The sequence below is a fragment of the Hypoxylon fragiforme genome (assembly GCF_022984875.1).
Source record: "Hypoxylon fragiforme strain CBS 206.31 chromosome Unknown GGS25scaffold_8, whole genome shotgun sequence".
NCBI classification, from domain to species: domain Eukaryota; kingdom Fungi; phylum Ascomycota; class Sordariomycetes; order Xylariales; family Hypoxylaceae; genus Hypoxylon; species Hypoxylon fragiforme.
This window is the reverse complement of record NW_026054763.1, coordinates 2,337,101-2,360,964: the sequence shown is the minus strand read 5'-3', so window position 1 is coordinate 2,360,964 and position 23,864 is coordinate 2,337,101. Positions and strand designations below refer to the sequence as shown.

At 48.5% G+C, this 23,864-nt stretch overlaps 7 protein-coding genes across 7 annotated transcripts; 3 read left to right on the top strand and 4 right to left on the bottom strand.

Annotated features, from left to right (window-relative positions):
- Positions 1-865: 865 nt before the first annotated feature.
- On the bottom strand, positions 866-5,360 carry GGS25DRAFT_515607 (uncharacterized protein; the record flags this gene model as incomplete). Its single annotated transcript, XM_049263098.1, has 5 exons — positions 866-923; positions 1,003-1,919; positions 2,544-3,886; positions 3,949-4,435; positions 5,352-5,360. 5 exons carry the CDS (start codon positions 5,358-5,360, stop codon positions 866-868), a joined length of 2,814 nt encoding a protein of 937 aa, XP_049114091.1.
- A 3,610-nt stretch (positions 5,361-8,970) lies between these two features.
- On the top strand, positions 8,971-10,144 carry GGS25DRAFT_424858 (carbohydrate esterase family 5 protein). The gene is made up of 2 exons (XM_049258601.1): positions 8,971-9,469; positions 9,540-10,144. The coding sequence occupies exons 1-2, from the start codon at positions 9,230-9,232 to the stop codon at positions 10,011-10,013; spliced, it is 714 nt and encodes a 237-aa protein (XP_049114090.1). The 5' UTR covers positions 8,971-9,229; the 3' UTR covers positions 10,014-10,144.
- A 459-nt stretch (positions 10,145-10,603) lies between these two features.
- Positions 10,604-12,774, bottom strand: GGS25DRAFT_504560 (uncharacterized protein). Its single transcript, XM_049262149.1, has one exon. The coding sequence runs from the start codon at positions 12,360-12,362 to the stop codon at positions 10,950-10,952; it is 1,413 nt and encodes a 470-aa protein (XP_049114089.1). The 5' UTR covers positions 12,363-12,774; the 3' UTR covers positions 10,604-10,949.
- A 3,138-nt stretch (positions 12,775-15,912) lies between these two features.
- GGS25DRAFT_515605 (Presilphiperfolan-8-beta-ol synthase) lies at positions 15,913-17,497 on the bottom strand (the record flags this gene model as incomplete). The annotated part of the gene is made up of 7 exons (XM_049263097.1): positions 15,913-15,988; positions 16,057-16,274; positions 16,337-16,370; positions 16,442-16,694; positions 16,762-16,927; positions 17,081-17,207; positions 17,259-17,497. 7 exons carry the CDS (start codon positions 17,495-17,497, stop codon positions 15,913-15,915), a joined length of 1,113 nt encoding a protein of 370 aa, XP_049114088.1.
- Positions 17,498-17,970: 473 nt separating this feature from the next.
- Positions 17,971-19,528, top strand: GGS25DRAFT_504547 (alpha/beta hydrolase domain-containing protein). The gene has a single exon (XM_049262148.1). The coding sequence runs from the start codon at positions 18,317-18,319 to the stop codon at positions 19,328-19,330; it is 1,014 nt and encodes a 337-aa protein (XP_049114087.1). The 5' UTR covers positions 17,971-18,316; the 3' UTR covers positions 19,331-19,528.
- On the bottom strand, positions 19,529-21,656 carry GGS25DRAFT_504546 (trichothecene 8-O-acetyltransferase). Its single transcript, XM_049262147.1, has one exon. The coding sequence runs from the start codon at positions 21,151-21,153 to the stop codon at positions 19,642-19,644; it is 1,512 nt and encodes a 503-aa protein (XP_049114086.1). The 5' UTR covers positions 21,154-21,656; the 3' UTR covers positions 19,529-19,641.
- Positions 21,654-23,438, top strand: GGS25DRAFT_524815 (cytochrome P450; the record flags this gene model as incomplete). Its single annotated transcript, XM_049264674.1, has 4 exons — positions 21,654-21,896; positions 21,957-22,442; positions 22,518-22,938; positions 23,005-23,438. 4 exons carry the CDS (start codon positions 21,654-21,656, stop codon positions 23,436-23,438), a joined length of 1,584 nt encoding a protein of 527 aa, XP_049114085.1.
- Positions 23,439-23,864: the final 426 nt, after the last annotated feature.

Here is a 23,864-nt window from a genome sequence, read left to right as displayed (position 1 = left end):
AATTCCAAGCCAAGACAGGGTAAGAACAAGTTATGAGACCGGCAGTTTACCACAGTCGAGAAAACGCCGTTACCATCAGATCCGTCCGAGTTGCAAATAGGGCCGGTAAAAAAAAAAGATAAAATCATCGCCAACAAGCAGGCTCAATGATCGAGGCTATTCCTCCCTCCCTTCGATCGATTCCCACGAATGACATCGTCAGCTGAAGTCCGAGGGAGCTGTCATCCAATATTAACCCTCAACCGAAGCGTTGCAGCAGAGATACGCTGCAAGACGTCCCCCATCCTTTGGTCTCCATACTTCTATTCAGGCTAAAGTCGAAATAAATGAGACGGCTCCGGCGCTCTGGGTACGCCGCACACGATGCGAGCTGAAATGTCCATTTTAAATTAGCCCAGGGTAACTCTGCGAGTTTCAGCGGCATTTCGATTGCATTCTAGATTATTGCTTGAAAAGGAGTTGTTGGGTCATTGTGCCAGTCTCGGTCATGAGAGTAGACGTTGCGTAAACCACTTAAGTATTACGAACGACACTACCTATGATTGACAAAGAGGTCAGCTAAGTCATCGGATCAAATTACCTGCGACGTAATTGCTTCATCATACAACCCAACCTAAAACATCTTGACCTAGTGTTAATCCCTCTGGTCTTCGACGGGCATTAAAAACCATCATTTCCAATCATGCCTGGGCCTGCAAGCGAAAATAAATAAAAGAGGCAGATGCAATAAATAGATAATTTACATAGCCAAAATCCCGACTGGACGCGATTGTATTGTACAACACAGTAGACTCCCGCGCTATGCAGTGGGTATCTATGATTACACGCCCATTCCGATGTTGAATATCATTCCCACCTCGACTGTCTATCTGCCTGGTTTCGACAGATGTTGGACAGCGGCCATCCATTTTTGTTCGTCGTTCCTAGTTTCAGTGTTAGCCAATACGCCGTAAAACGCTGGCATCTATGTATAGGAGTGTGTAAGGACTAAGAAAGACTTACCGATCAAATCGTAATAGCTTCCCCAATACCGGCACCAGTTGAGATCGTACTTTCTCGTCTTTGACTTCGAGAAACTGGAGTAGAATGGTCTTCAGATACATCGTATCCGGAACACTGGAACCAGCTGAGGAATTACCCGATCCATTCATGCCGCTTCGAGTAGAATCACTGCTAGATCTTCCACTGTTTGCAAGAGTTGTAGAGCTACCGCCGACGTTGAATCTGGCTTGGACAGTTTTGAGTTCCTTATTTGCCTTCTCATAGCGACCCCTAGCTTCGTCTAAAAGCTTTCGAAGGTCGACACGCTGCTTTTCTGCGTCGCGCACCTGTTGCTCAGATGCGTCTAGGGCGGACCGTAAGCTGGTCACCACTGCACGCATTTCTTCTACCTCTGCTGTTGCCTTCTCTTCAATCTGCTCAAGCTCTTCGCGGCGATGGCGCCACTCTTTTTCATGAGCTTTTAACTCATCTTTATCATTGGAAAGAGTCCGCACTTCGCGCTCCAGCTCTCGAACTTTAGTCTTCAGTTCTTCTGCCTCACGAGCGCGGCGTCGAGCGAGAGTAGACATTTCATCTTCAATGCGATCGCGCTCCTCTATGGCGGCTTCCATACGAGTACGCAAGTCGCGCACCTTGGTGTCTGCTCGCTCATCGACGTCGGCTAGCATGCGGCGCATCGTCTCACCTTCGCGCGTTCTCTCCGAGAGATGCTTTTGTACTTCGGCCAATTCTTCCTCTAAGCTCTCTGACTGACTTTGTGCCTCCTTGAGTTGGATAGACAACTCAGCCGTCTGGTCGCGCATAGAGCCCAAGAGACCTTGAGCATTGTTGTACTGCTGCACCTTCAGTCCCATCTCCTCACTAATGGCGTTCTTCTCTCTCTTCAACTTAGACACCTCGTCTTCGAGTTGCTTGACCTTGGGACGAAGAGTGGAAAGCTCTGATTGAAGGGCTTCTAGCTCGCGGCCCGCCTTTTCAGCCTTGGCCGATAGTTCAATCTTTTCCGCCTCAGCACGACGATAATCTCTACCGGCTACACGTTTCTCATCTTCGAGCTTAACTCGGGATATTTTTTCTGTGGCGAGTTTTTCGCTAAGTGATTTAATCTCGGATTCCCGATCAAACGTTAGGCGCTGAGATCTAGCGAGCTCGGCCTTCATATCCTTCTCACGCTTCTCAAGGTTGCGGAGCTCGTTCTGCTTAGAAGCCAGCTCCTCCTTGGTGGCCTTGAGCATAGCAGATTCTTGACGTAGGCTTTTAAGCTCAGGTTGAGCCTTGGTAAGTACTTCACGTAGCTCAGTGAGATCTTTGTAGCGACTTTGGGCCAATTGCTGAGCGGCACCTAAATCTGACTGCAGAGTTTGGGATCTACTCTTCAACTCGTCAAACTCGGCCTTTATGGAATCGAAATCAGCCTGCAACTTTGATTCGGCCTCGACGTTAGACGTAGATGAGGCTAACTCTTTCTGAAGCTCTGTAATCCGAGACTCCAGCACAGCCTTTTCAGATTCCAGACTCTTAATTCTTTCCTTAGCTTCCACGTGATCTTGACCAATGCTGATGAGGTTTTCTTGCATGTTCTCGATCTCTTCCCTCAGATCCTCCTCGGTCTTTCTTTGCTTAGACAACCGTTCAATTTGGGTGTCCTTCTGGAGTATTTCATCTTTGAGTTGAGTTACTTCAGCCTTGAGAGCCTCTGTCTCTGGACTCTGAAGAGGGGATAGTTGCGCTTGCTCGGAAGTTTCGCTGGGAGTAGCCTCTACCACGTTATTATTAGAAGCGCCGCCCTTCTTCTTTTTCTTCTTGTTCTTCTTAGAACCCCCAGTCGTCGTAGTGACTGTCGTTGGCACTCCTAAAGATCCAGACGGTGGTACTGAAGGGGATTTAGGAGCAGATTGGATTTGCTTGTTGAGCTGCTCGACTTTTGCTTCACTCTCAGACTTAGACTTCTTTATCGAATCGATCTCGCTGGTAAGATTTTGCACTTTCAATTCTAGCTCAGATTTCGCTTCGCCGAGTTTCTTTAGCTCAGCATCAAGTTCCGCATTCTTGTCACCGAAAGCTGCAAATTTAGCATCTCGCTCTTGTATAGCGGATGCTGCTTTGGATTTCTCATCCTCCGAATTAATCTCTAAGATTTTAAGCTGTGATTGAGTCTGTTCGAGCTTCTGGGTGAGTAGCTGGATTTCAGTGTTTTTGGCATCTAACTGGGCTTGTACTGAGTCCTGGATGTCGCCCTTGTCACGGCTTTCGCTGAGTTCTCGCGAGGCTTTCTCAAGACTCTCCACTAACCCAACGCTGTTCTCCTTGGCAACAGCTAACTCCTCCCTCAGGATATTGATCTCCGATGTGAGCTTAGTGATTTCTTCAGATTTCGATGCGACCTCGGCTTGCAACTGGGGAATCTCGTCGTCATAAGAGAACATGTCCTCTGACACATCCTTAGGCTCGTTGGCGGGAATCACTGGTTTCTGTTTAGGAGAAAAGACACTGAATATGGACGAGACTGGAGACTTGCTTGCTGATGGTGACGTTGTCTGCTTTGCTTCTTCGATTTTCTGTTCTGACGTCTCTTTTATCTGGCCATCCGTTGGTATCGTAGCAGTTTCAAGCTTAGCAACTTTCAAGGTTACGATTTGTTCTTGGAGAGCAATCAACTTCTTGTCAGCCTCTTCAGACTTTTTCTTGAAGTCATCTCTCTCGGCCGAAACGCGCTTAAACTCTTCCATAACCATGTCCCCTTTCAGATTCAACTGGTTTAAGTATTCTACAAGTGCAGTTGGGTCTTTAATAGTAGTCAAAGGTGTGTTTTCGCGCAAGGCTCGTTCGAATGGCTCAATGGACGTAGCTCGACCGTGAGCGATTCGGTATGATCGGAGTAGTTCTGGATAATTAGCGACGATGGCGCAAACAAGTAGGCATGTACCTAGTCTATGTGTAGCTAACCTGGGTAAGTAGATTCGAGCTTTTCCAGCTTTCTAAGCTTGGCTTTTATGTGAGACGGAAGTTCAGCCGGGGAAGAGGACAGAGCATCCTTAGATTTCTCATCTCTCGCGGCGTCCGCCTGAGTTTTGGCGTCGCCATTTTGCTTCTCGTCTAGAACTGTTCCCTCCTTGGCGGCATTATCGGACGGAGTTGTTTGGACATTCGTAGTCGCGAGAGGGGGGTCGGCATCTTCGTCGTCGAGAACGAAGGCAGCCTCGAAAACGGCCGGATCTGGGTTGGCGATTCCATCTGGGCTCAGAGTATCTTGGTTGGATTTCCTTGGCTTCCTCTTTGCAGGTGAGTTGGTACTATTAGTTCTCGAAACAGAACGTGGACGTTGGCCCTGGCCCAAGGCGGAAGGAGACCTGGAGTGGGATCTTTGCTCGGCAAGAGATCGCTGACGAGCTTGCTCTTCAGCAATACTACGATCGATAGCGCCTTTTATTCTCTATTGGTAGATTGGATGAAATGTTAAAAATACACGTTTATAAATAATTTAATAAATCCCGACGCAGGGGATGGGCGTGATTGGGGGGGTTGGTAGCCAGCGAGGAGAAAATAGACATACTGATAACATGATGGCTCGATGAACCGCCTCTAGGGCGCCGGTAACGGTAAGAGATGTAACGAGGTGGAGTTGAATATCGTGGCCATACAGAGTTGAATTATGAAAGGTGGAGAGTGACACATGAAGAAGTTGAAGGACTAGAGGTTACTGTACAGATGTTTCAGCTCCAAAGCTTGAGACTCTGGATGTTGTTCAATGATGTTTCGTTAATCTGACCAGACTAACCGAACCTACATATGTAAGTATCAAAGTACCTTATAATATCCATTAACACAGACAGATGCATCAACTTCAACATTGATTGAACCTAAAATGCGACAGATATATGTACGTATTAGGTATATAAGTACCTATATATCTATGTTTAGATAAATATCTTACTAGCTCTTACATAGCTGTCCTTAGGCAACTCGCGCAGCCAATAAGCGCGTATCGCATTGACTAACCCTGTCCTCTTTAACTCTTATTTCTAAATATTTACATTTTATGCTACTAAGTAGTACGCATACGTATTTCCATTTCCACTTTATGGCCTCGTCCCGTCATGTCGTCACAACTGTCATCAGGTCTCAATCTTTTTCTTGTCTAATCATTTCCTTGTAACCCAAACACTTTTGGGCTTGTTCTACATACTACCTACTATGCAATAGGTGTTGTAGGCTTTCTTTTGTAGTATTCTATTGATCGCCATTATTTTCCTTCCCTTCTTCTTTTCTTCTGGCTTTCCTCCAGTCGCTATGGTCACCGGACGATATTGAACTCCCTCCCCCATACATTAGGCACACATCACACACACGAGCACCATGGTGTCTCTTTGGCCCTGGAAGGTATGCTAAACAAATTTCCAACCTGTAAACATCTAATATCTAATGGTTACTAGGGCGACCACACTTCCCCTTCCATATTCGAAAAGACTCTCTCAACTCTCTCCAATAAGATCACCAACACTCAAGCCCTACTGGATCGCGTGCGAATCAACTCTCGTCGAATCAAAGTTCTTTGGACCCTTTATCTTGCTTTCGCCTATCTCGTCTATGCTATCGTCTTGACTTTAGTAGTGGGATGGCATAATCTGGGCCCTTGGGAATGGACTGGAATAGCTGGAGGTCCCGTTGTGTACGTTGCTACTTTGCCAAACCTCCTATACCACACTAACCTAATTTGCGCCGTGTAGAATCTACCTCGTAAGGACTTTAACCAACGCCTACTTCAGCTTTCGTATAGAGACCCTTGAGACCCGTTTGAAGGATCTCCAAGCCGATCGCGCAAAAACCATTCAGAAACTAAAGGATGCCACCAAATACGATTCAACCCTAGAGTTGTTAGAAAAATATGGCGGAGAGAGGCGAAAGCCATCCAAGAACCAAGGTCCAGACCAAGATGAGGGCAATGATCAGCCTAGCATACAGCCAAGGAAAGGTCGCCGTAGTACAGGATCTGAATTTCCTATGCAAAGAACCAATATCCCTCCTCCTCCCACCGCCAACATCCAGCGACCTTCTCATATGCCCCCTACTGCCCCACAACCTCGCCAAGTTTCATCTCCATTGCCGCAATCACGTCCGCCTCCGCCACAACAGCCAGTAACAGAAGAGTTCGCGCCCAACGCCCTCTCACGCACCTTTTCTCAGTATGAGTTAACTCCTGGGCCACCTCGCTGGTATGACCGTATCATGGACCTTATGCTCGGCGAGGATGAAATGGCGCCAAAGAATCGTCTTGTTTTGATATGCCAGAACTGCAGGCTCGTCAACGGCCAGGCTCCCCCTGGAACCAAGTCTCTAGCAGAGCTAGGGGCCTGGAAATGTATGTCTTGTGGGACTCTGAACGGAGAAATGGATGAGGGTAAAAAGATTATGCAACAAGTTCTCGGATCACCGAAGTTGAGCACTGGCTCAAGGAGCGATGACAGAAACAGTGACTCGTCGAGCGACCTAGTCAAGGTCGAAAATGATAGCGAAGGCGACGTGCCGCAAGCTGCTGAGCAGCTTAACTTGAAACAGCGAAACAAGAAGTCTCAGATGGTCCCGTAGCATAATATCCTAGTTCATTCAAATTACCCGTTATCACTTCTATTCAACTACGCCGCAGCCTCACTCCACCCCGAATACGTGTAGGAATCAAGTCGCCAAATCATTTACCTATCGAGTAGGGAAAGAAATATTTTAGGAATAGGGGTTGGATGGTGCATCTTGCACACGGGCCGGATCGCCCATCCGTCAATCCTTAGGTAGGCATATGCCCCCATATGCCTCCACCACGCCACGATACCTCGATCTGACTTAGCTGCTGTAGATCATCGACCCACGTCAACGACAAATTTGGCTCGTTCTCAACTATCATGGCGATATCGAGACGCTGGGATGTCGTAGTTCACATAGTAGTGTTAGTTATCACTTCAATTGTACCATTATGGCGAATGCTATCGTTCTCGTTAGGTGAAATGGATGTGTGAATGGTGTGAAGGGGGGAAGAACCGTGACGCCGCGTAAAGTGATTTGTTGTCAACCCTCTCCCGTTATATACCTAGCCGAGGGGCCTAGAAGCGGGATATTAAATCAGTCTACCCTAGGGGTTACATCGACTAGACATAGAAAGAGGTATGATGATGGGACTTCGAGCTTCTACGTACCTAGGTATACTGGCGATCGTCAGTAGCCCTGTCCTTCTCAGGACAGTGTCTTGAAGATTGCCTGCGAAGTACCTAGTAAGTACCTATAGGCTTCAGATGAGTATGACTGTTGCCCTCCTACTATTAGGTATACCGTATCATGCTTGGTTTTGAGGCTAAGGGGGGAATAGTGGCGTTTAGAATTATTTGACCGTATATTTAATGTTCTGGCGGTATGATGAATGATGAGACATAGTAGAGAGACGGCTGATAAGTTTCCACACGTTTGTAGGTATACTCCCCTGTGTAGGTACGAAAGCTAGATCTCCAGGGCTAAGTACCTACCCAAGTACGTAACGTACTAACCTAGGTCGTTTCGCAACCTCGTCCGGAGTTACGCATCGGTCAGGGGTTTCCCGATATCATGATCCTTCCATCTACATCGTGTACGCCCTTTGACGACCGTGGCTGAAGATTAGCAGATCTGAGCTACTCGGCTCGCGTTTCCGGATCCTACGCGCTTACCAAAGGAGGTCTCGCCTCGTGTACTTTATGATTACGTGCAGCGGCACTTTAATGGTGGCACGTCACCGCCGCCCTGTCAGACGCCTACATGTCTACCTATGCATGCAACCATATGCATCCATATGCCACAGTCAGCGAACGGTGAGCTGTCAAACGGTTCATGTGATTCGGGCCGGTGCAAATTAGCTCAGGGTCGTTATCGTCATATCATATTACATTATCACAGTGGTTAGTTCTTATGTAATGCGGTTAGAAGATGAATGAATAATCGACTCTACCTGCTATTCGTCCGTGTAGTCGGTGTGAGAATGTTGATCGCTACCTATTGTCTTGACCTTGGCAGGTGCCTAGGCTTGGTATCATATCATCTATGAAGAGGCCGGTGACTAGTGGTGAGCTCACTGCGCGGGATGGCGTTATGAGGTTGTAGATAGGGATTACTGAGCGCAGTTATACGCTTTCTTTACTCCGACGATAGTGTCTCTTTGGCGGAGGTAAGATGAAACGGGGAAAAGGTCATTAATAAGCCCCTGAGAATGGTGTTAGTGACAATGATGACCCTGGAGCATCATGTCGCCAAAAATGACCCCCTTTTTTTTTCTTTCGGATTTTAAGGGTGTACTTGAACGGGCGGCATTAACATCAAAATAGTGGCCCTTGTCGTTATTCTCGAAGTCATGTAGAACCCATACATGTACGATACGAGACATTGTCTCAGATACATAGATACATACTCCACATTGGTGGCCTCGCGTATCTGGCAGAAAACTTGGTAACAAGTTAAGCAATTGGGGTCACATAACTTTCACGTGCTAGAGCTACAATACAGGGTAGTATTTATTGCTATACAGTTACCTGATCGGGGGGTTGTCGTAGATCGTAGTGCGCATAGAGTAGTATTCGCCGATAGCCTAGCTTGCTAAAAGGCTTAGCCAGACATGTACGGCGAAACTCAATAACCACATTCAACGACAAAATGAGGGGGAAAAGGCGACACGGGCACCCTCTTTCCGGGGACATCTACCATCTACGGATGAGGATATATTGGTGCGGGGGATTCCAAGCGAACTAATTAACTGCCTTGCTTTAGAAGCTTCATATCACCAGGCTCGAAAGCGTTAATTACTACCTTCTATCTTCAGAGCGGTTCGCTTCCTCTCCTCAGCTAAACACTATATTGTCGTCTTCGTGACGACACGTGGACGCTAACCAAGCCTCTATTGACTCTTTCCAAGGCGCGCCATCGGACCTTTGGGTCTTTCTAGGAAGGTGAGGATTTTTAAGTGCACCTCAGCTTTTAAGTTGCTTGGTCGTGACTTTAGTTTGTGAAGTTTACTCCAACGCTCGTGATAATGGTATATAAAAAGCCTGGCCCGTGCTGTAAAGATGGTGCGTAATATACGGGATGTGAACTTGTGCTGGACCATCGACAAACCCCGAGATAACCTTGATTTGTGACCGCCGGCTCCTTGCAAAGTTATACTAGCCAGATTGCCTTACCGTGCCTACCGTCTACTTAGTTTAGCTTCGATCAGACAATGAAGGTTTCCGTTTCGCTTCTTTCTGCCACGCTGGCGGTTTTCGCCAATGCTAGCCCCTTGGTTCTAGACTATTCCGAGGACAAAGTCATTCAGCTGAAGCAGAGCTACTCCGCGAGTAACGCCGCCGGTATCCAAAAAAGGCAGTCAGCTGGGACCACCGCGAACGAGTTCCTCGACGGTGGATGTAAAGATGTTATCTTCATCTACGCCCGGGGTAGCACCCAGGACGGGAACGTTGTCAGCACCTACGTTTCCAATTTGTAACTTATCTCCCCACGAACACCCGCTAATATTCTTGACTGCCTAGGGAGATGACCCAGGCCCACAGACCATTGACCAACTCAAGGCCTCGCTTGGCGCGAGCAGCGTGGCAGCACAAGGTGTCGAGTACCCAGCGCTGCTAATCGACAACCTAAGATCGGGCGGGTGCGATCCCGAAGATGCGGACAACATGCGAGCCTTGATAACCAAGGCGGCAACACAATGCCCGTCGTCTAAGCTGGTCGTCTCGGGGTACAGTCAGGGGGCGGCCCTAGTGCACAGGTCGATCGAGTCGGCAACCGTCGAGGTCAAGAATCGAATATTCGCGGCGGTGACGTTCGGCGATACGCAGAAGTCGCAGGATGGGGGGCAGGTTCCGAATTTCGACGCGAGCAAGACTTTGATCCTGTGCCACGATGGCGACAGAGTCTGTGATGGCACGTTGATTGTCACGGATGCTCACTCAGATTACCATGATCTTGCTCCGGAGGCGGTCGATTTCATCGTTAGTAAGGTGTAATATAGGTGTCTGGAATGGGGAATCTAGGTTAAAATAGCGTCAGTTAGTTAGGTAGTCCAATCAAGTTTAAAATTGGAACACGTATTTAGTTTTGCGCGTGAGGGAATTAGGAGAATGGCATCTAGACATTGTAGAGGTATCATATCGGTAAATGATGCTCAAAATGAATTGGGCATTGGAACAGTGTAGATGTTCCATGAACAACTAGGAGGTTGCAAAATATAACCTAAGTGTATAGAAAAGAAGAAGGGGGTGGTTGTTGATGTACTATATAGGTAGTGTCAACAGACAGTTAGAAGGATACTGTGGTGAGAGCTACCTTAGCAATCTGATCACTGATTAGCTCTACGGCTAGATGGATGCCTAATTGTTAGCCTGAGTGACTAGGCACCTTGCCGAAGGCTATTGATTTATAACTCCCGAAGCTATTTTCGTGATGGTGTGCCCATCGTAGAGTATACTGTGCCTCAAATATAGGCCTCGTTGTAACGAAGAGAAAGTTTTTGGCAATATTTTTATTGTTCACTATTTAGTAGACATATATAGAAATGTATAGGTAGATGGTCATGAAATAATACTCTATTGTAGAGCTCATAAAGGCGCCGTCAAGATAGATATAACCTCCTACTAATACATGTCCATATACCAAATGACCAACCACATGGCAGTTTGACTGCCCATGTAGGTATGTAGGAAATTAATATACAGCTTATAACCTTATACTGCCTCCTATCCTCATTTGCCTCGTCAATGAAGAATGAAATGTTCGCCGTCCAAAAAAAAAAAAGTGCTAGCCACCAATCCTATACGTATGTAAATATTTGCTGTTCTCCTGGGAAATGAATCTAGTGAGAATAGCTGCCTCTAAATTCTTCTAGGTCTAGTTAGCCTTCATTCATGACCAGATGTAGTCAATCTGGGATATAGATAGTCATTCTATCTAGGAGTTTGTATCGAGTGGGCTAACTGAGCAGCCTGGGAGACTGTGCTAGACTCTCCGACATTATCCAGGAAAACCACTCTGCTCAAGTCTGCCCTAATTTTCTTAAGGTCGACCTCGAGGTCATGTAAACCATAGTTCCTAACCTTGTCACTCCACCTGCGCACATATGCGTCAAGAGCTTGTGTCCTGATCTGCAATAGCAGCTTCATAATCATTTGCTGATCTAATGGGTCCATGATTTCGAATGTGCCGATTCTGGCAAATCGAGTATCCTGTCCCTGCTGCGAAGCGAGGTTTGCAGCCATCTTATTCCCGATAAAACAGGGTGTCGACACTGCGGACATAGTAAGGTGGGATGGTTTACTGGATCCTCCTCCTCCTGCCAAGTCTGCGGCGATGCTCAGTAGCATCTTTGAGAGCTGCTCTACGACAAGCAAGAGGAGAACGGCCAAATCGTGGGAGAGAGTGCAGGCTAACGGACAATTCTCCGCCATTATCAAGTGGGTCATTGATTTCTCGAAGACAGCCAAGAAGTCCTCGACCTTGACACAGTTAAATGAAAGCCCGTCAGGTCTTGTTCCAGAACCCAACACACACTCTCCGCCCCATGTCCAACTTCGGAGGATGGATATGGAAGATGTCATCGCCTGTAAACACTTGCATTGACTCGGAGTCCCCCAGCCGGATCCCCAGGTATCGGGCATCAGGTCTTGCATATCTTGCATGTCTTGCATAGCGTGAAGGTCTGGCATGGATATGGATGTAGGGAGGTCGTGGCCCATTACACTGTCCTCCCCAATCCCGCTGTCCCTTGACTTGGGAGAGCGACCTTCGCTACCATCGCACATTTTTTCATCGTCCCCCAACCCTTCGACCTGTAATGGCGGGAGATATAATGGCTCTGGTAGCTCTGTGTGTGGTGAAGTGGCCACTACGTCTATATGTGACCCGAGAGCTTCTGTTATGGTGGGAGAATTCTGTAGTTGTAACCATCCATCGAAGTCGAGCCCGAGATTGTCGTCGGCAACGAACTCGTCTGTGACAAATTGGGATTCGTCGCTGCTTTTCTGATCTGGCGGAGAAGGCGCCGACGATTCCGATGAGCTATTCTCTAAGCTCGCTTGTTCTGGGGATGGGGCTCTGGTTGAGGTTCTACTCTTGCGGCCGCCGACGTCCACAGAAGAGTTGGCGCGAGTATGTCGTTGGTTTTGGTTGTTGGTATATAGACAGGGCTTTGCAAGGCGTTTGCATCGATCACAATTCTTTCCGTCGAGCTTCCCGCTGCACCTCACTCGGGAAATACGGCATTCTTTGCATGCCAGACCTCTTCCATATCTACCGAGTTCGGCGCGGAACTCGGTTGAAGGTGACTTCTCACCTTTGTTGAAGGCAATGATACCGTACATGACGACCCGATGGGTTGGAAAGAAGCAATACTGAAATGCAAAGCAACCAGCCGATGCAACCGCCGAGTTAGTTGAATGTGACAATAAGTTGCGTTTTTGGCCTATGAACCTCTAGATATACTAATGACCCATTGCCACGGTATTTGATCGACCTTAACCAGCCAACCCCGGAGAGTTAAAGAGAGAAGTGGGTATCAGCTTGTTTCGCAGCACGCTCCGTGATAGCTCAGATGTACTGGATATGACAATGCAGTTAAGTCTTAGCTGACCGGCTGTTTTGGGTAATGAACTACCTAAGTACGTGATAAGTGGTAGCACGGTACGGCAGACTCTGAGTCTAGGCTGACCACCACGAGATAACGTAAATCAATCTTGTAGATTTGCATAATCACGTTTTCACATGTTCCCACCCCTCGTCCAACGAGGGATTATACTTAAATTTACGACAGGGTAGGTCAAGATCAGGCCAGAACCCCCGAGAACAAGGTACTGCGATTGCATAATATCAAGTAACCTCAAGTAGGTTAGATACCTGCCTTACCCAACCAACTTGGGTGCGTGGAATTTCAAGACTCTTATCCCAATCCAGTGATAAGGTCACTATAGAGTTGAAGAAAGACTAGAAAGGGGGATCTACCGAGTAATCTACCAAGAAGCTTGCCATATCAAGATAAAATAGGAGCTTGCATACCTAGTCGAGCAGTATAGCATGCATCGACAGGAGGTATGCAACGTATAAGATTAGGTAAACTGTTAGAATTATACCACCCTATCAGGACACCCGAGACAGTCGTATAACATGATATAACATGATAGTGACGACGAAGGATTTGGATCCTCGATTCTTTAAAACAAAGCCCTGGAAGACCTTCAAGGTAGTATGATTCCGGGGTGCGGATGTGCCGGAGGGGTGATGACGAAGCGCTGTTAAGTTCTGTATTCGCGTATTGTAAGATCACTGATGACTTTGGAATATAGTTACATCAAGGTACGCGATACATGATAAGTCACGTGGTAGGACTGTTCACGTGATATTTTACGAAAGTTCGTATATATCGGGGCTATTGAAGCTATCGTGACGAATCCCAGGGGCAGATCCAGCTCCAGACCCAGTGTTGGGGAAACCCAGAATGATTCTAATGAGCGTTCCATAACCTGTAAGGTTTAATACAGCTTCTAAATACGACTGGGAGCCACTTTCGAGATAACCTTGCGTCACAAACCGTTCACCTGAAAAAACGCATCTCCATCCGAATTTTCGCACGGACTGCCAATCGGTATGAGGCGATGATACGCCGTCTGCGCTTACTGTGTACAGCCACACGGGAGGACCCGCAACGGCGTAATTGACGGAAACTTACCCAGGTAGCCCCAGGGAAGGTACCTAGTTTATCTACCCTACAACCATACATAAATCTGCCGCGAGACGTGGTTTAAACAAGATGTAGGCCCCCACGAATTTCGACGGAAACAAAACAAACGGACGAACGGAGTCGGAACGAACGACGAACCCGAAAACCAAAAACCAACCAACAAACCAACCAACGGAATAGGACAAAATGCAAATAAGATACTGCCTAGACCTAGTAACCGGTGGGTCGGCTGAGAGCCTTACATACCTACCAGTAAGCGGCGCCTTTTCCGCAACACATTCCGCAATAACTATGTGTATGTAGGTGTGTATGTAGGTGCTCAAAAGTAAGCATCGGGATGATTATGTTGATTAGGATGGATCACTGATATCAAAACAAGCTCTAATAAATGGGGCTCGGGCACTAGGTTAGGGCACTAGGTTTAGGGCTATCAAAGAAAAGAGGCATAGCCCTGGAGCCTGGAGGTACCTAAGTAACTAGCCTACCTCCCTAGGACCTAGGTAAGATCCGTCTCCCTTGGCCCTTGAAACTGTCCGAGCGATGGATTTTAGCGGCAGGCAGACTAAGGCAGACTTTTGAGTACTATGCAGTAGGATTACGTATGATGATCGCCAAGGGAACCAGTGAATTGTCGCTGGAATCCACGTGACACCCCTTAGCGTCTACACGTTTTATACACCCATGAACCGAATTCGGCCAATAGGCCTCGAATCGCTCATAATCGAAGATGATCCATTGGATATACCCTAGGTATTTTTATCGCACCGATTAAGAATACACTAACAGTTCTAGCCCGACCACGCGGGGATTCCGATGCTAGCTTTGTTTTCAGGGTTATTTAGAGTTAGTTTCCTCGGTGGATTTCATCCCGCATCGATTAAGCCTTGTAGATTTTATTTAAGCCCTGGAGATTTGCATATAGTTCGGTTTCAGTTCGTTACATATCCATATGACTCCTCCTTTAGGTATGATTTATGGTAGTTCCTAGTAACTTCCTACGAGGGTCCTACGAGGATGACAAAGCTGTATTAGGTAAGGTCGGTTACCATACCCGTGCCCCCCACCGAAACTGAATTCAGATGCCGGCTTAGTGCTTACTATGTACCTGCTCGTACTACTCGTACCGACGCTGTGTCTCAGGGGTGGTCCTTGTCCGCAAGTACCGAGAATCATTATGACCCATACCACATGTACGTAACATTGTAACTAGTTACATGAATCCCAATACAAGTCTACAACGTGTTTTACCCGTGCTCTGCGAGTGGCGCCCTTTTCTAAGTATAGCAACCCGGTTTTAACCCTCGCTTATTATTCCGAAGCAGGAATGAAGCCCTAGCAGGCCCTAGTTTGCCCTAGGCTCCTAGACTCCTAGGCTCCTAGGCTCCTAGGCTCCTAACTAGGCTACTCCTAGCATGCCCTACTACCTATGCCGTACACACATGGGATCTTATCCGGTACCTATATCTTTGTGCATCTTTAGAAGCCGAACAAGCACTAATACGAAAACGACCAATAGATATTGATTACGTGTACACCGATTACCAAGAACTGTGTAAGTGGTATAGCTGAAGTCTTCCGAGGCAAGTTACCTATCTATCCTCACCAAACCTTGATTGTGGATGCAACATCGCTATCGCATCTGTCGTTGGTAACAACTAGTGCAGAAGATCTGAACGACATCTTGGCACACATGGCATGGGGCTCTTAATCCACTCATTATCTGCACCGATGATGTGAGAATCGTATACAGTCACCACCGCGATAACGCCTTCGTTGGCAAAATGAGCAGCCAAGAAAAAGAGATAATGGATATCTTATATCTTATAACCACTAGTGATTACGCTGAGCACCTTGAGCACCTTGCCGCGGAGTTATTTCATTCAAGCTGTTAAACACGTCTAGTCATTCTTCTCTGGAGGAGCAATCTTCTATGGATACTTGATAGGTACTTGGCTACAAGTGTATATACTGTACATTCGTGGACCCTCTAATGTCTTAAACAGGATTCTACATGGGTTTCCAATCTCTAATGAAAAGCGAACTCGCCCCCAAAGACCGAAACAGGCTCCCACGACAACCTATAGGGATCTTAGCCACCAGTGGCCTCTATCCCAATCAATCTATATAAACTAGACAATGGGGCAAAATGGCCCCGTATCAGACGCCTCTCTAAATCTCTACTGTGGAACGTACATGATCTTCGTTTCGTGGACATCTTGTCCTTCGGGGCCGAGGTATCGACCTGTCTTAAAGCTACGCAATGGTTTAGCACTTTGCCAGTGCTATGATATCATCTTATTTGGGGTCCAGGAGAAACTCACCTCCAGTGTAAATTACCCAGAGCAACACAACGGCAGGCCTCGGCGAAACCAAGAGCCTCAGCATCTATCTTCTCCCCGTAGGAAGGCAGTTCCGCGAGCGCGGTATACCACCGCTTGTAGCAGTTGTCGATCATGCCGCCGATGTGATCAACCGCTTCCTGTAGAGTCTTGTTTTGCTCCATCAGGAGAGCGATTAAGTTATGGTCGACACCGAGTTCCTAAGCAAAAAAAGAAATCAGCCTACCAAATTTCAAAATTTCTGGTTTTAAGGGTTACGTACCAAGTCTTTGCGATATGATAGCACGTCATTGACCCTAGATATTCTGGTTAGCAGCCATATACACGACATTGACCCCAAATCGTATATCTTTCTGATTTTGCTCACAAAAGTACTAGGTCTGCTGATACGCGCATGCATTCCTGCATCGAGTTGTGGGAAAAGACGCTCTCGGGCAGCTTGAGTCCTAGGCCGTATTCCGTGAGCGCGATAGCAGGGTATGCCCCGATCGTTCCCCGACGAACTTCTATATATGTGTCCACGTCACGGCTCAGAGTCTGCCCGCTAGCCTCTTGCTTCACCTGTATCACTAACTGGTCGAAAAATCTCACGTGCTGCTCCCTGTACCGTTGCTGTAGTTCTGTTTCCCGGTTAGTTGGAGATATCGGTCGTACAGATTTGAATTTTTAAAGGAGAAAAACACATACCTAGGGATGCTCTTTTCTTCAAACGCAGCCAGCACGTCTGGAAGACATATCGGATCGGGTTATCGCCCGGCTTAATCAAAGGTGCACCTTCATCCATAATTGCCGTGGTTTTATCGACCTCGTCCTGCGCGGCAACCGGATCGGTCTTTAGGTGGCCTTCATCAAACTCTTCAGGGGTAAGACAGTTAGCGAAGCGGGGGGGGTTATTGACTAGTGCACATACGGTCATCAAAGAGAAACACCTGAAAGTTACTCATTAGTACACCGTGCACAAGATATGGCAGAAAATAGGGGGCAGAAAATAAGGGGAAGAACAAACCCAGTGGTTCCAATCCAGCATCATCCGGAGAGCTTCTTCATCCGCGAATGGTGCCCATATCGACGCAAGGAAACACAGGTCTACCCTGACATTCCTTGCAGCGGCTTTCTCGTCAAAGTTCATAATTCTAGAGGGAGAAATTAGCCAAGATATTGCAGATTATGCTGCTAGTAAATACCTTGCAATCCATCGATCACCCTCGGCTTTCACCTTGAAGTAATTCGGGTTCACTACTGGCTTCGTGGCCATTATGGAAGAAAACATGTCTGGGACTCGAACAGACCGATACCCCTTCGGCTGCTCGATGGACTCAGGCAGGTCTGACATCGAAGTCTCGCTGGACTGCGGGAAGCTCGAAACTTCGGACATAGCGGGCGAAGCATCGGGTGAGTGTTCTAAGATGGTACTGGGAGCCATGATGATCGATTTTAGGTATTTAGTTAAAGTATTTACAGCAAGGATCAACATGCCTTGTGTGATGCTCTTAGTTTGGATGTTCAGGTGCTGCATATATATCGTAAGAAATATCACCGCCCTGTATGCCGCTTCGAAATGGGAAGCATATCTACTTAGATACCTATTACACGTATTTGCCGTTGTGAATGCATAGACACGAATCATGACTGCCTAGGTAGGCTATCATGGCAACTGGGCATTGCCTAGAATAGTAAAAGGTTCTAGAAACGTGAGATGCTACCCAAAGGGGTCACATGTCCCGATAGAGATGATTGATGAAAAATAAATATTTTATCTATTGAAGTTGAAAAGGGTAATTCCCGATAGAGTGGAATCGCTTCAAGTTCGGCTTTATTGTCACGGTACTAGGTATCTAGTACTGCGGTACTACCTAGTAGTAGGTACATACATGTAGGTACTGTGTAAGGTACCTACATACTAGGTACAGTATCCTTAATGCCGATTGAGGTGGCGTAAAGCCTGCTTTCAGGTTTACTTCCTGGTTCCCTGCCTTAGGTATCTAGTGAGTGCAACCTGCCACCTACCTACTCTGCAGTAGCACCTGAGACCATTTATGCCCTATCCCTATCCATGCCAAACTAAACTTCCAAGGTTATCCTGAGTTTTTTTTCAACCTTACCCTTACCCATACCTATACTCTATTCCCTTAGCCTTGCGCTATTTCGTTTTACAGCCCGACTAACTGCCTAGCGTACCCAGGGGACTTCGATTGCGACATCACTATCCCTTCATTATCATCGTCATAATATAGTTCTCATCATGCCAACACCCTGCCCCTTCGACCCCGAGCTGGGCAAGCTCCTCGCCGGCGCGCCGCCCGAGTACTGCGGCACACACACCCCGGAGTCCATCCGCAAGGTCGCCGCCCTCTACTCGACGCCCACCCAAACCATGGAAGAGTTCATCGGCGACCGCCCCATCCAGGCCGTCGACTACACGGTGCCGGGGTACCAGGGCGCCGAGATCGGGATCACGGTCTTCACACGGAAGGACCGGAAGCTAGCGCCCGGCACCGCGCCGGCGTTCTACTACATGCACGGCGGCGGCATGGTGATGGGGTTCCGCACGATGAACTCGGAGTTCCTGCTCCCCTACGTCGAGCAGTTCGACGGCGTCTTCGCCGCCGTCGAGTACCGGCTCGCGCCGCAGCACCCGCACCCCGTCCCCGTCGAGGACTGCTACGCGGGCCTCGCGTGGTTCTCCCAGCAGGGCGAGAAGCTAGGGTTCGACCCGAAGCGCATCATGGTGGTGGGATGCAGCTCGGGGGCTGGGCTGGCGGCGGGGACCGCGCTGCTGGCGCGCGACCGGGGCGGGCCGCACATCGCGTGGCAGCTGCTGTTGGCCCCGATGCTCGACGACCGCAACGCGACGCTGTCGACGCGCCAGTACGAGGCGCACGGCGTGTGGAACGCGACGTCGAACGCGACGGGGTGGGGCGCTCTGCTGGGTGACAAGGTCGGCGGGCCCGACGTGCCCATCTACGCGGCGCCGGCGCGCGCCGTCGACACGGAGCTGGGGCTCGCGAACCTGCCGGCCACCTTCCTCGACGTCGGCAGCGCCGAGGTGTTCCGCGACGAGGTGGTCGCGTACGCGACCGGGATCTGGGCCGTCGGCGGCACGGCGGACTTGCATATCTGGGCGGGCGGGTTCCACGGCTTCGACATGTGGGGGTTCCCGCGGCTGGCGCGCGAGGCCCTAGCGGCGCGGCAGAACTGGGTCCGCCGGATGCTCGAGTGGGATTCTGTTTCTGAGTCGTTCGCTGTTCCTTTGTGATGCGATGCGACGCAATGAGGCTGAAAATGGTAGAAAGAAGAAGATCAATGAATGATCGATCGCCAAGGCAAGTCCTCTAGCTTGTGGGCTCGGTACCTAGATAGAGGGATGCCTAGTACCAAGATATGCAGTTCCATTATACGAGTCCACGCATGTTACATTGCATTTGCACATCGCATTTCATTAAGAAATATATAGATGCTGCTTATTTATGAATTGTTGAAATTTTGCATTTTGTCTATGTTCCCTATGGTTCTGACTTATATCCCACGGCTAACCTCTCCCGACTTTCCCGGGTAAGGTACCTTAACTTACATTTTCAACCAGCTTCGGAAGCTGTCATATTGATCCAGCGCCACCAGATCCTCCTCAGCCAACATGACGTAGACCTCAATAGCCTCATCTTCGCCGGGCAGGGTTCGTCGTCGCGGAAGGACCACAATGTTGCCGTCGTTGTAGTCCGCGTACGGGTAGCGCACGAAGACGGGCGTGCCAGGCGCCTTGCTGCCGTCGCTGCTATCCCCGCTAAATGCCGGGCCGAAGTCACATTCGTACAAGGGCAGGTTCGCCCAGCTCGAGGCCATGAAATTGACGCGGTGAGGGCTCAGCCACCCGGGTCCGACATCGCTGGTGTCTTGCACCTGCTGCAGCGCGCTGAGAAGCCCGCTGATGTGGTCCTTGGTGATCCTGGCTGCAGCGTCAGCTACGACCTGGACGACCGGGGCTAAGGATGCGATCGCGTTGCTCGAGCTGTGCGCGCCAGCTGCGTTTAATATGTCGAGCGGCATATCGACGGAGGATATCAGCACGACGTTGCCGAGATAAGGCCCTGGCTCGTCGATGGCCCGGTCTAGACGCTTTCTCCCGTCGACCGCGAGAGAAAAACGCGATAAATCCGTCGCTGGCTTTTGATGACGCCATCTGAGACGTATGTAAGTAATACTCGACCAGATTATGGCGTTCAGAATCGAGTTAATGGTCACAGGCCAAGAGATCTCGCTCTGATCGGTAAGCACCTTCTTCGCATGTTCCAGTTTGGCCCCCGAGAAGGTGAATATTCGACTTGCACATTTGGGCCCCGCGGCCGTCATGGACAGCAGCGCCATGAGATTCTGTCCAAATGCATGGTCGGTTTGATAGCGCTGGACCAGATCTTCCAGGCTAACGGCTCCACCCGCTCCATTTGCACTGGCAGCCGCCACTAATCTAGCGCTTCGTGCTAGAGGTTCTTCGGGATCTGGAAACCTTGCTAGCGACGCCTTAGCCTCAGTGCCGTTACTTCGTCGAGTAAAGTCGGCCCACATCTCGGTCAGGGTTGCGAGTCCCCGGCCATCCATCACGCCGTGGTGGACGCACATATTAAGCACCAGTCCCCCGTCCTCGAGCGGGATGTACGTTGCCTCGAACACAGGTTGAGGCGAACGCGATGAAACGTCTACAAAGAGGGGTAGGGATACGATGTCGGTAGGGAAGAAGTGAGCCGGGGCCCCCGACCCCTTCATCGTTGCAAGGCTAGGGAGCTTGTTCGCCATGTGGTGTTCCTGAAGTTTTAGGTCTGGGTCGTCGTCTGGCGACCAGGATATCACTAGCCGCGTCGTCAATGACACTTCATCCTCGCTAACCTCTGTCGGATAGGAAACTCGACCCTTTAGATAGGGCACTGCTGTTCCGAGCTTAGACAATCCCTTAGCAAGGCGTTGTATCGCTTCATCGAGATTAGGCGCATGAAGCACAAGAGACCAGTGAAGATAGACTAGGGCGTTCAGCCGATCAAGTGGCGATATGAAGACCCTCTTGGCCTCCCCATCCCTGAAATCGACCATTATGCAATTCTATCTGTTGGTAAACGATATCAAGTACCCTCGTATAGTTTAACAACGTTCCTAAGATCGACACACTATCTTGCCGTCGTTACATTCAGTTAATCTGAGTACACAAGTTCTACAATCCAGCGTATTCGTTTTCGAAGAACCTTCGTTTCTACCCTCTCTCTGTAGATTGATGATTACTAAGATGCAGTTTGCATCATCTCGGCAGATGATTACCCAGACCGAATCATCGATGAATAAGCTGAGCGGTTTGATAACTTTGGCATTTCCTATAAATGGTAATCACCGGCGGTTTCTATTGTCGTTGAGAGCTCTCACGGAGTTGGCAGTGAATATGAATTAACCCCAGCGTATAGTCTATAGTCGTTTATATTCCCAGCCATGAATTGAATGGATCCGTAGATTTGATGAATAATCCGACTTATTAACTTAGTTGCACTTCTTCCACATTGAATTTAGAGTAGCAGTAGCTGCCTAAGATAGTATATGCAAAGATGACTGCAGTCTTTAGGCAGTTTCTGCCTCTGGATCTAGTATACGCACGTGGGATAGTGCTGCCTCACGACACAACGTCTTTGATCATTGGGATCATCACCCTTGTTCTAACAGGAGTTTATTTTTTTCGCAGCAAGGGCCCTTCATATGCCGAATTCCCACTTGCTACACTAGAAGGCGAAAGCGCGAGGGATAGTTGGTTTAATAATGGACGGAAGCTTATGCTGGTGGCACTCGAGAAGGTATTGTCCCCTGTCCGTATTACCCGAATGTGAAAATAATAGAGGAGTGGCGCTGTGCAGTATTCGAACCGACCCTTCAAAGTCATCACCGGTACTGGTCCTAAGATCATAGTGCCAAACCGGTTTGCAGACGAACTACGGAACAATCCGGCCCTGAACTTCAATAAGGCTTTCATCCATGACTTCTTCCCAGAATACCCTGGCATGCAACCCCTGAAGGAGTTTTCGGCCCACGACTCGATTACGGCCGAAACGATTCGAACGAAGCTGACACAATCGCTTGGATTGGTCACCGAAGACCTCGTTGACGAGACGACATCATGTCTGCACGACTTATATGGTGATAATCTGGATGGGGAATGGCGTACTACGGTGCTGAAGGAAAGCGTGCTCGATATGGTCGTAAGACTGAGCAGCAGGGTTTTCCTCGGCAAAAATCTGTGCCGGGAGCAGAAGTGGTTGACTATCGCCAAGACCTATGCCGTGGATGCCGTTACAGCTACGTTTGCTTTGCGCCGGGTGCCTAGTATTCTACGGTTGTTTGCTGTGAGCACACGCCCTTTTATTTCCCAGCTTCAGTTGCTTTGATTTTGGTTGCCATCTTCTAATACGACTTCGTAGCATTGGTTTATGGCAGAATTCCGCCGCTGTCGGCAAGCGGTTAGGGAGGCGCACCTGATGATTGATGCCGAAGTAGCTAAACGCAAGACTATCGTGGACGAGTGCATTGCAGCGGGCAAGAAGCCCCCAAAGGTGGCTGACGCCATCGGGTGGATGCACGAAACGGCTTTGGCGCGCAAAGTAAAAGTCGAGTATGTGGATGCGCAGCTGTCTCTAAGCATGGCAGCTATTCACACTACGACTGAAGTTACTTGCCAAGCCATTTTCGACGTTTGTAGTCATCCGGAAGTTCTGCAACCCCTACGTGACGAGATCATCGAGGTTATTGGCAAGAATGGCTGGTCCAAGACGAGTCTATACCGTTTGAAATTCATGGATAGCTTCTTGAAGGAGTCTTCGAGAGCCAGGCCGAGAAATTTGGGTACGTTTAAACAGAGTGAATGCGAGATGATGATTTCAAAAAAAACTAACTCTCCTTTACACGCAGCTGTAGTAAATCGCCACGTCGAATCGGATGTCCAACTCTCTGATGGTTCCGTTTTGCCAAAGAACTCGCTCTGCATTGTACTTGCTGACTTCTCCAATCCGAAATTCTACCCAGAGCCGGAGAAATTTGACGCATGGCGGTTTATCAGGGCCCAGGAACGGCCGGGAGAGGAGAACGCATGGTCAATGGTTTCAGTGGCTGCCGAGCAGATGTCTTTCGGGATCGGTAAGCACGCGTGCCCTGGACGCTTTTTCGCTGTCAACGAGGTCAAAATCGCACTCTGCCACCTCCTGCTGAAGTACGACTGGCGATTTGTGCCCGGTAAGGGCAGACCAGTTTCTACTAGTTTCGAGCTAGAGGATAGCATCAGTACTACGGGTGAGATGCAGTACAAGAGGAGACAGGAGGAGGTCAATCTGGATCTTGCTATTTAATTTCCGTGTTATTGTTATTGTTATTGCTGTCGGATAAAAAGGGATGAGAGATGAAAAATGAGGGAGGGGAGCTATTACGATTAGGTGATTGCGATGGCGGGGTTTGATTACACTAGATGATCACGTGGCCATTTCATTTCCTTTCATTTCGTAATAAAACTGAATTTGATAAACTTTTGCCCCAATACATACATGCAATGCAGCATCTCAGATTTTGCAGGATCACGTTAAATGCTTTCATATTTTCAAAGGCTATTGAATCGGTAGCTACTAGGCATCAAATTGACCTTGTAGCAGAATATCTACTTTATGAACATAAAGTATGAATTGAGTATGAACTGCAGTCAATCGACGCCGACTTAATACCTACCTAGGTAGACAATCGTGACGTTTTGTGTCAAAACACCATGTAAAATCACGAGATGG

What these genes read in the sequence shown, in the direction of transcription:
- GGS25DRAFT_504546 (XM_049262147.1), bottom strand. Translation starts at nt 21,153, where the DNA reads ATGGTCGATTTCAGGGATGGGGAGGCCAAGAGGGTCTTCATATCGCCA.
- GGS25DRAFT_504547 (XM_049262148.1), top strand. Translation starts at nt 18,317, where the DNA reads ATGCCAACACCCTGCCCCTTCGACCCCGAGCTGGGCAAGCTCCTCGCC.
- GGS25DRAFT_424858 (XM_049258601.1), top strand. Translation starts at nt 9,230, where the DNA reads ATGAAGGTTTCCGTTTCGCTTCTTTCTGCCACGCTGGCGGTTTTCGCC. An exon ending in GCACCCAGGACGGGAACGTT is followed by an intron (nt 9,470 to 9,539) that starts GTCAGCACCTAC and finishes TTGACTGCCTAG; the next exon opens with GGAGATGACCCAGGCCCACA.
- GGS25DRAFT_504560 (XM_049262149.1), bottom strand. Translation starts at nt 12,362, where the DNA reads ATGTACGGTATCATTGCCTTCAACAAAGGTGAGAAGTCACCTTCAACC.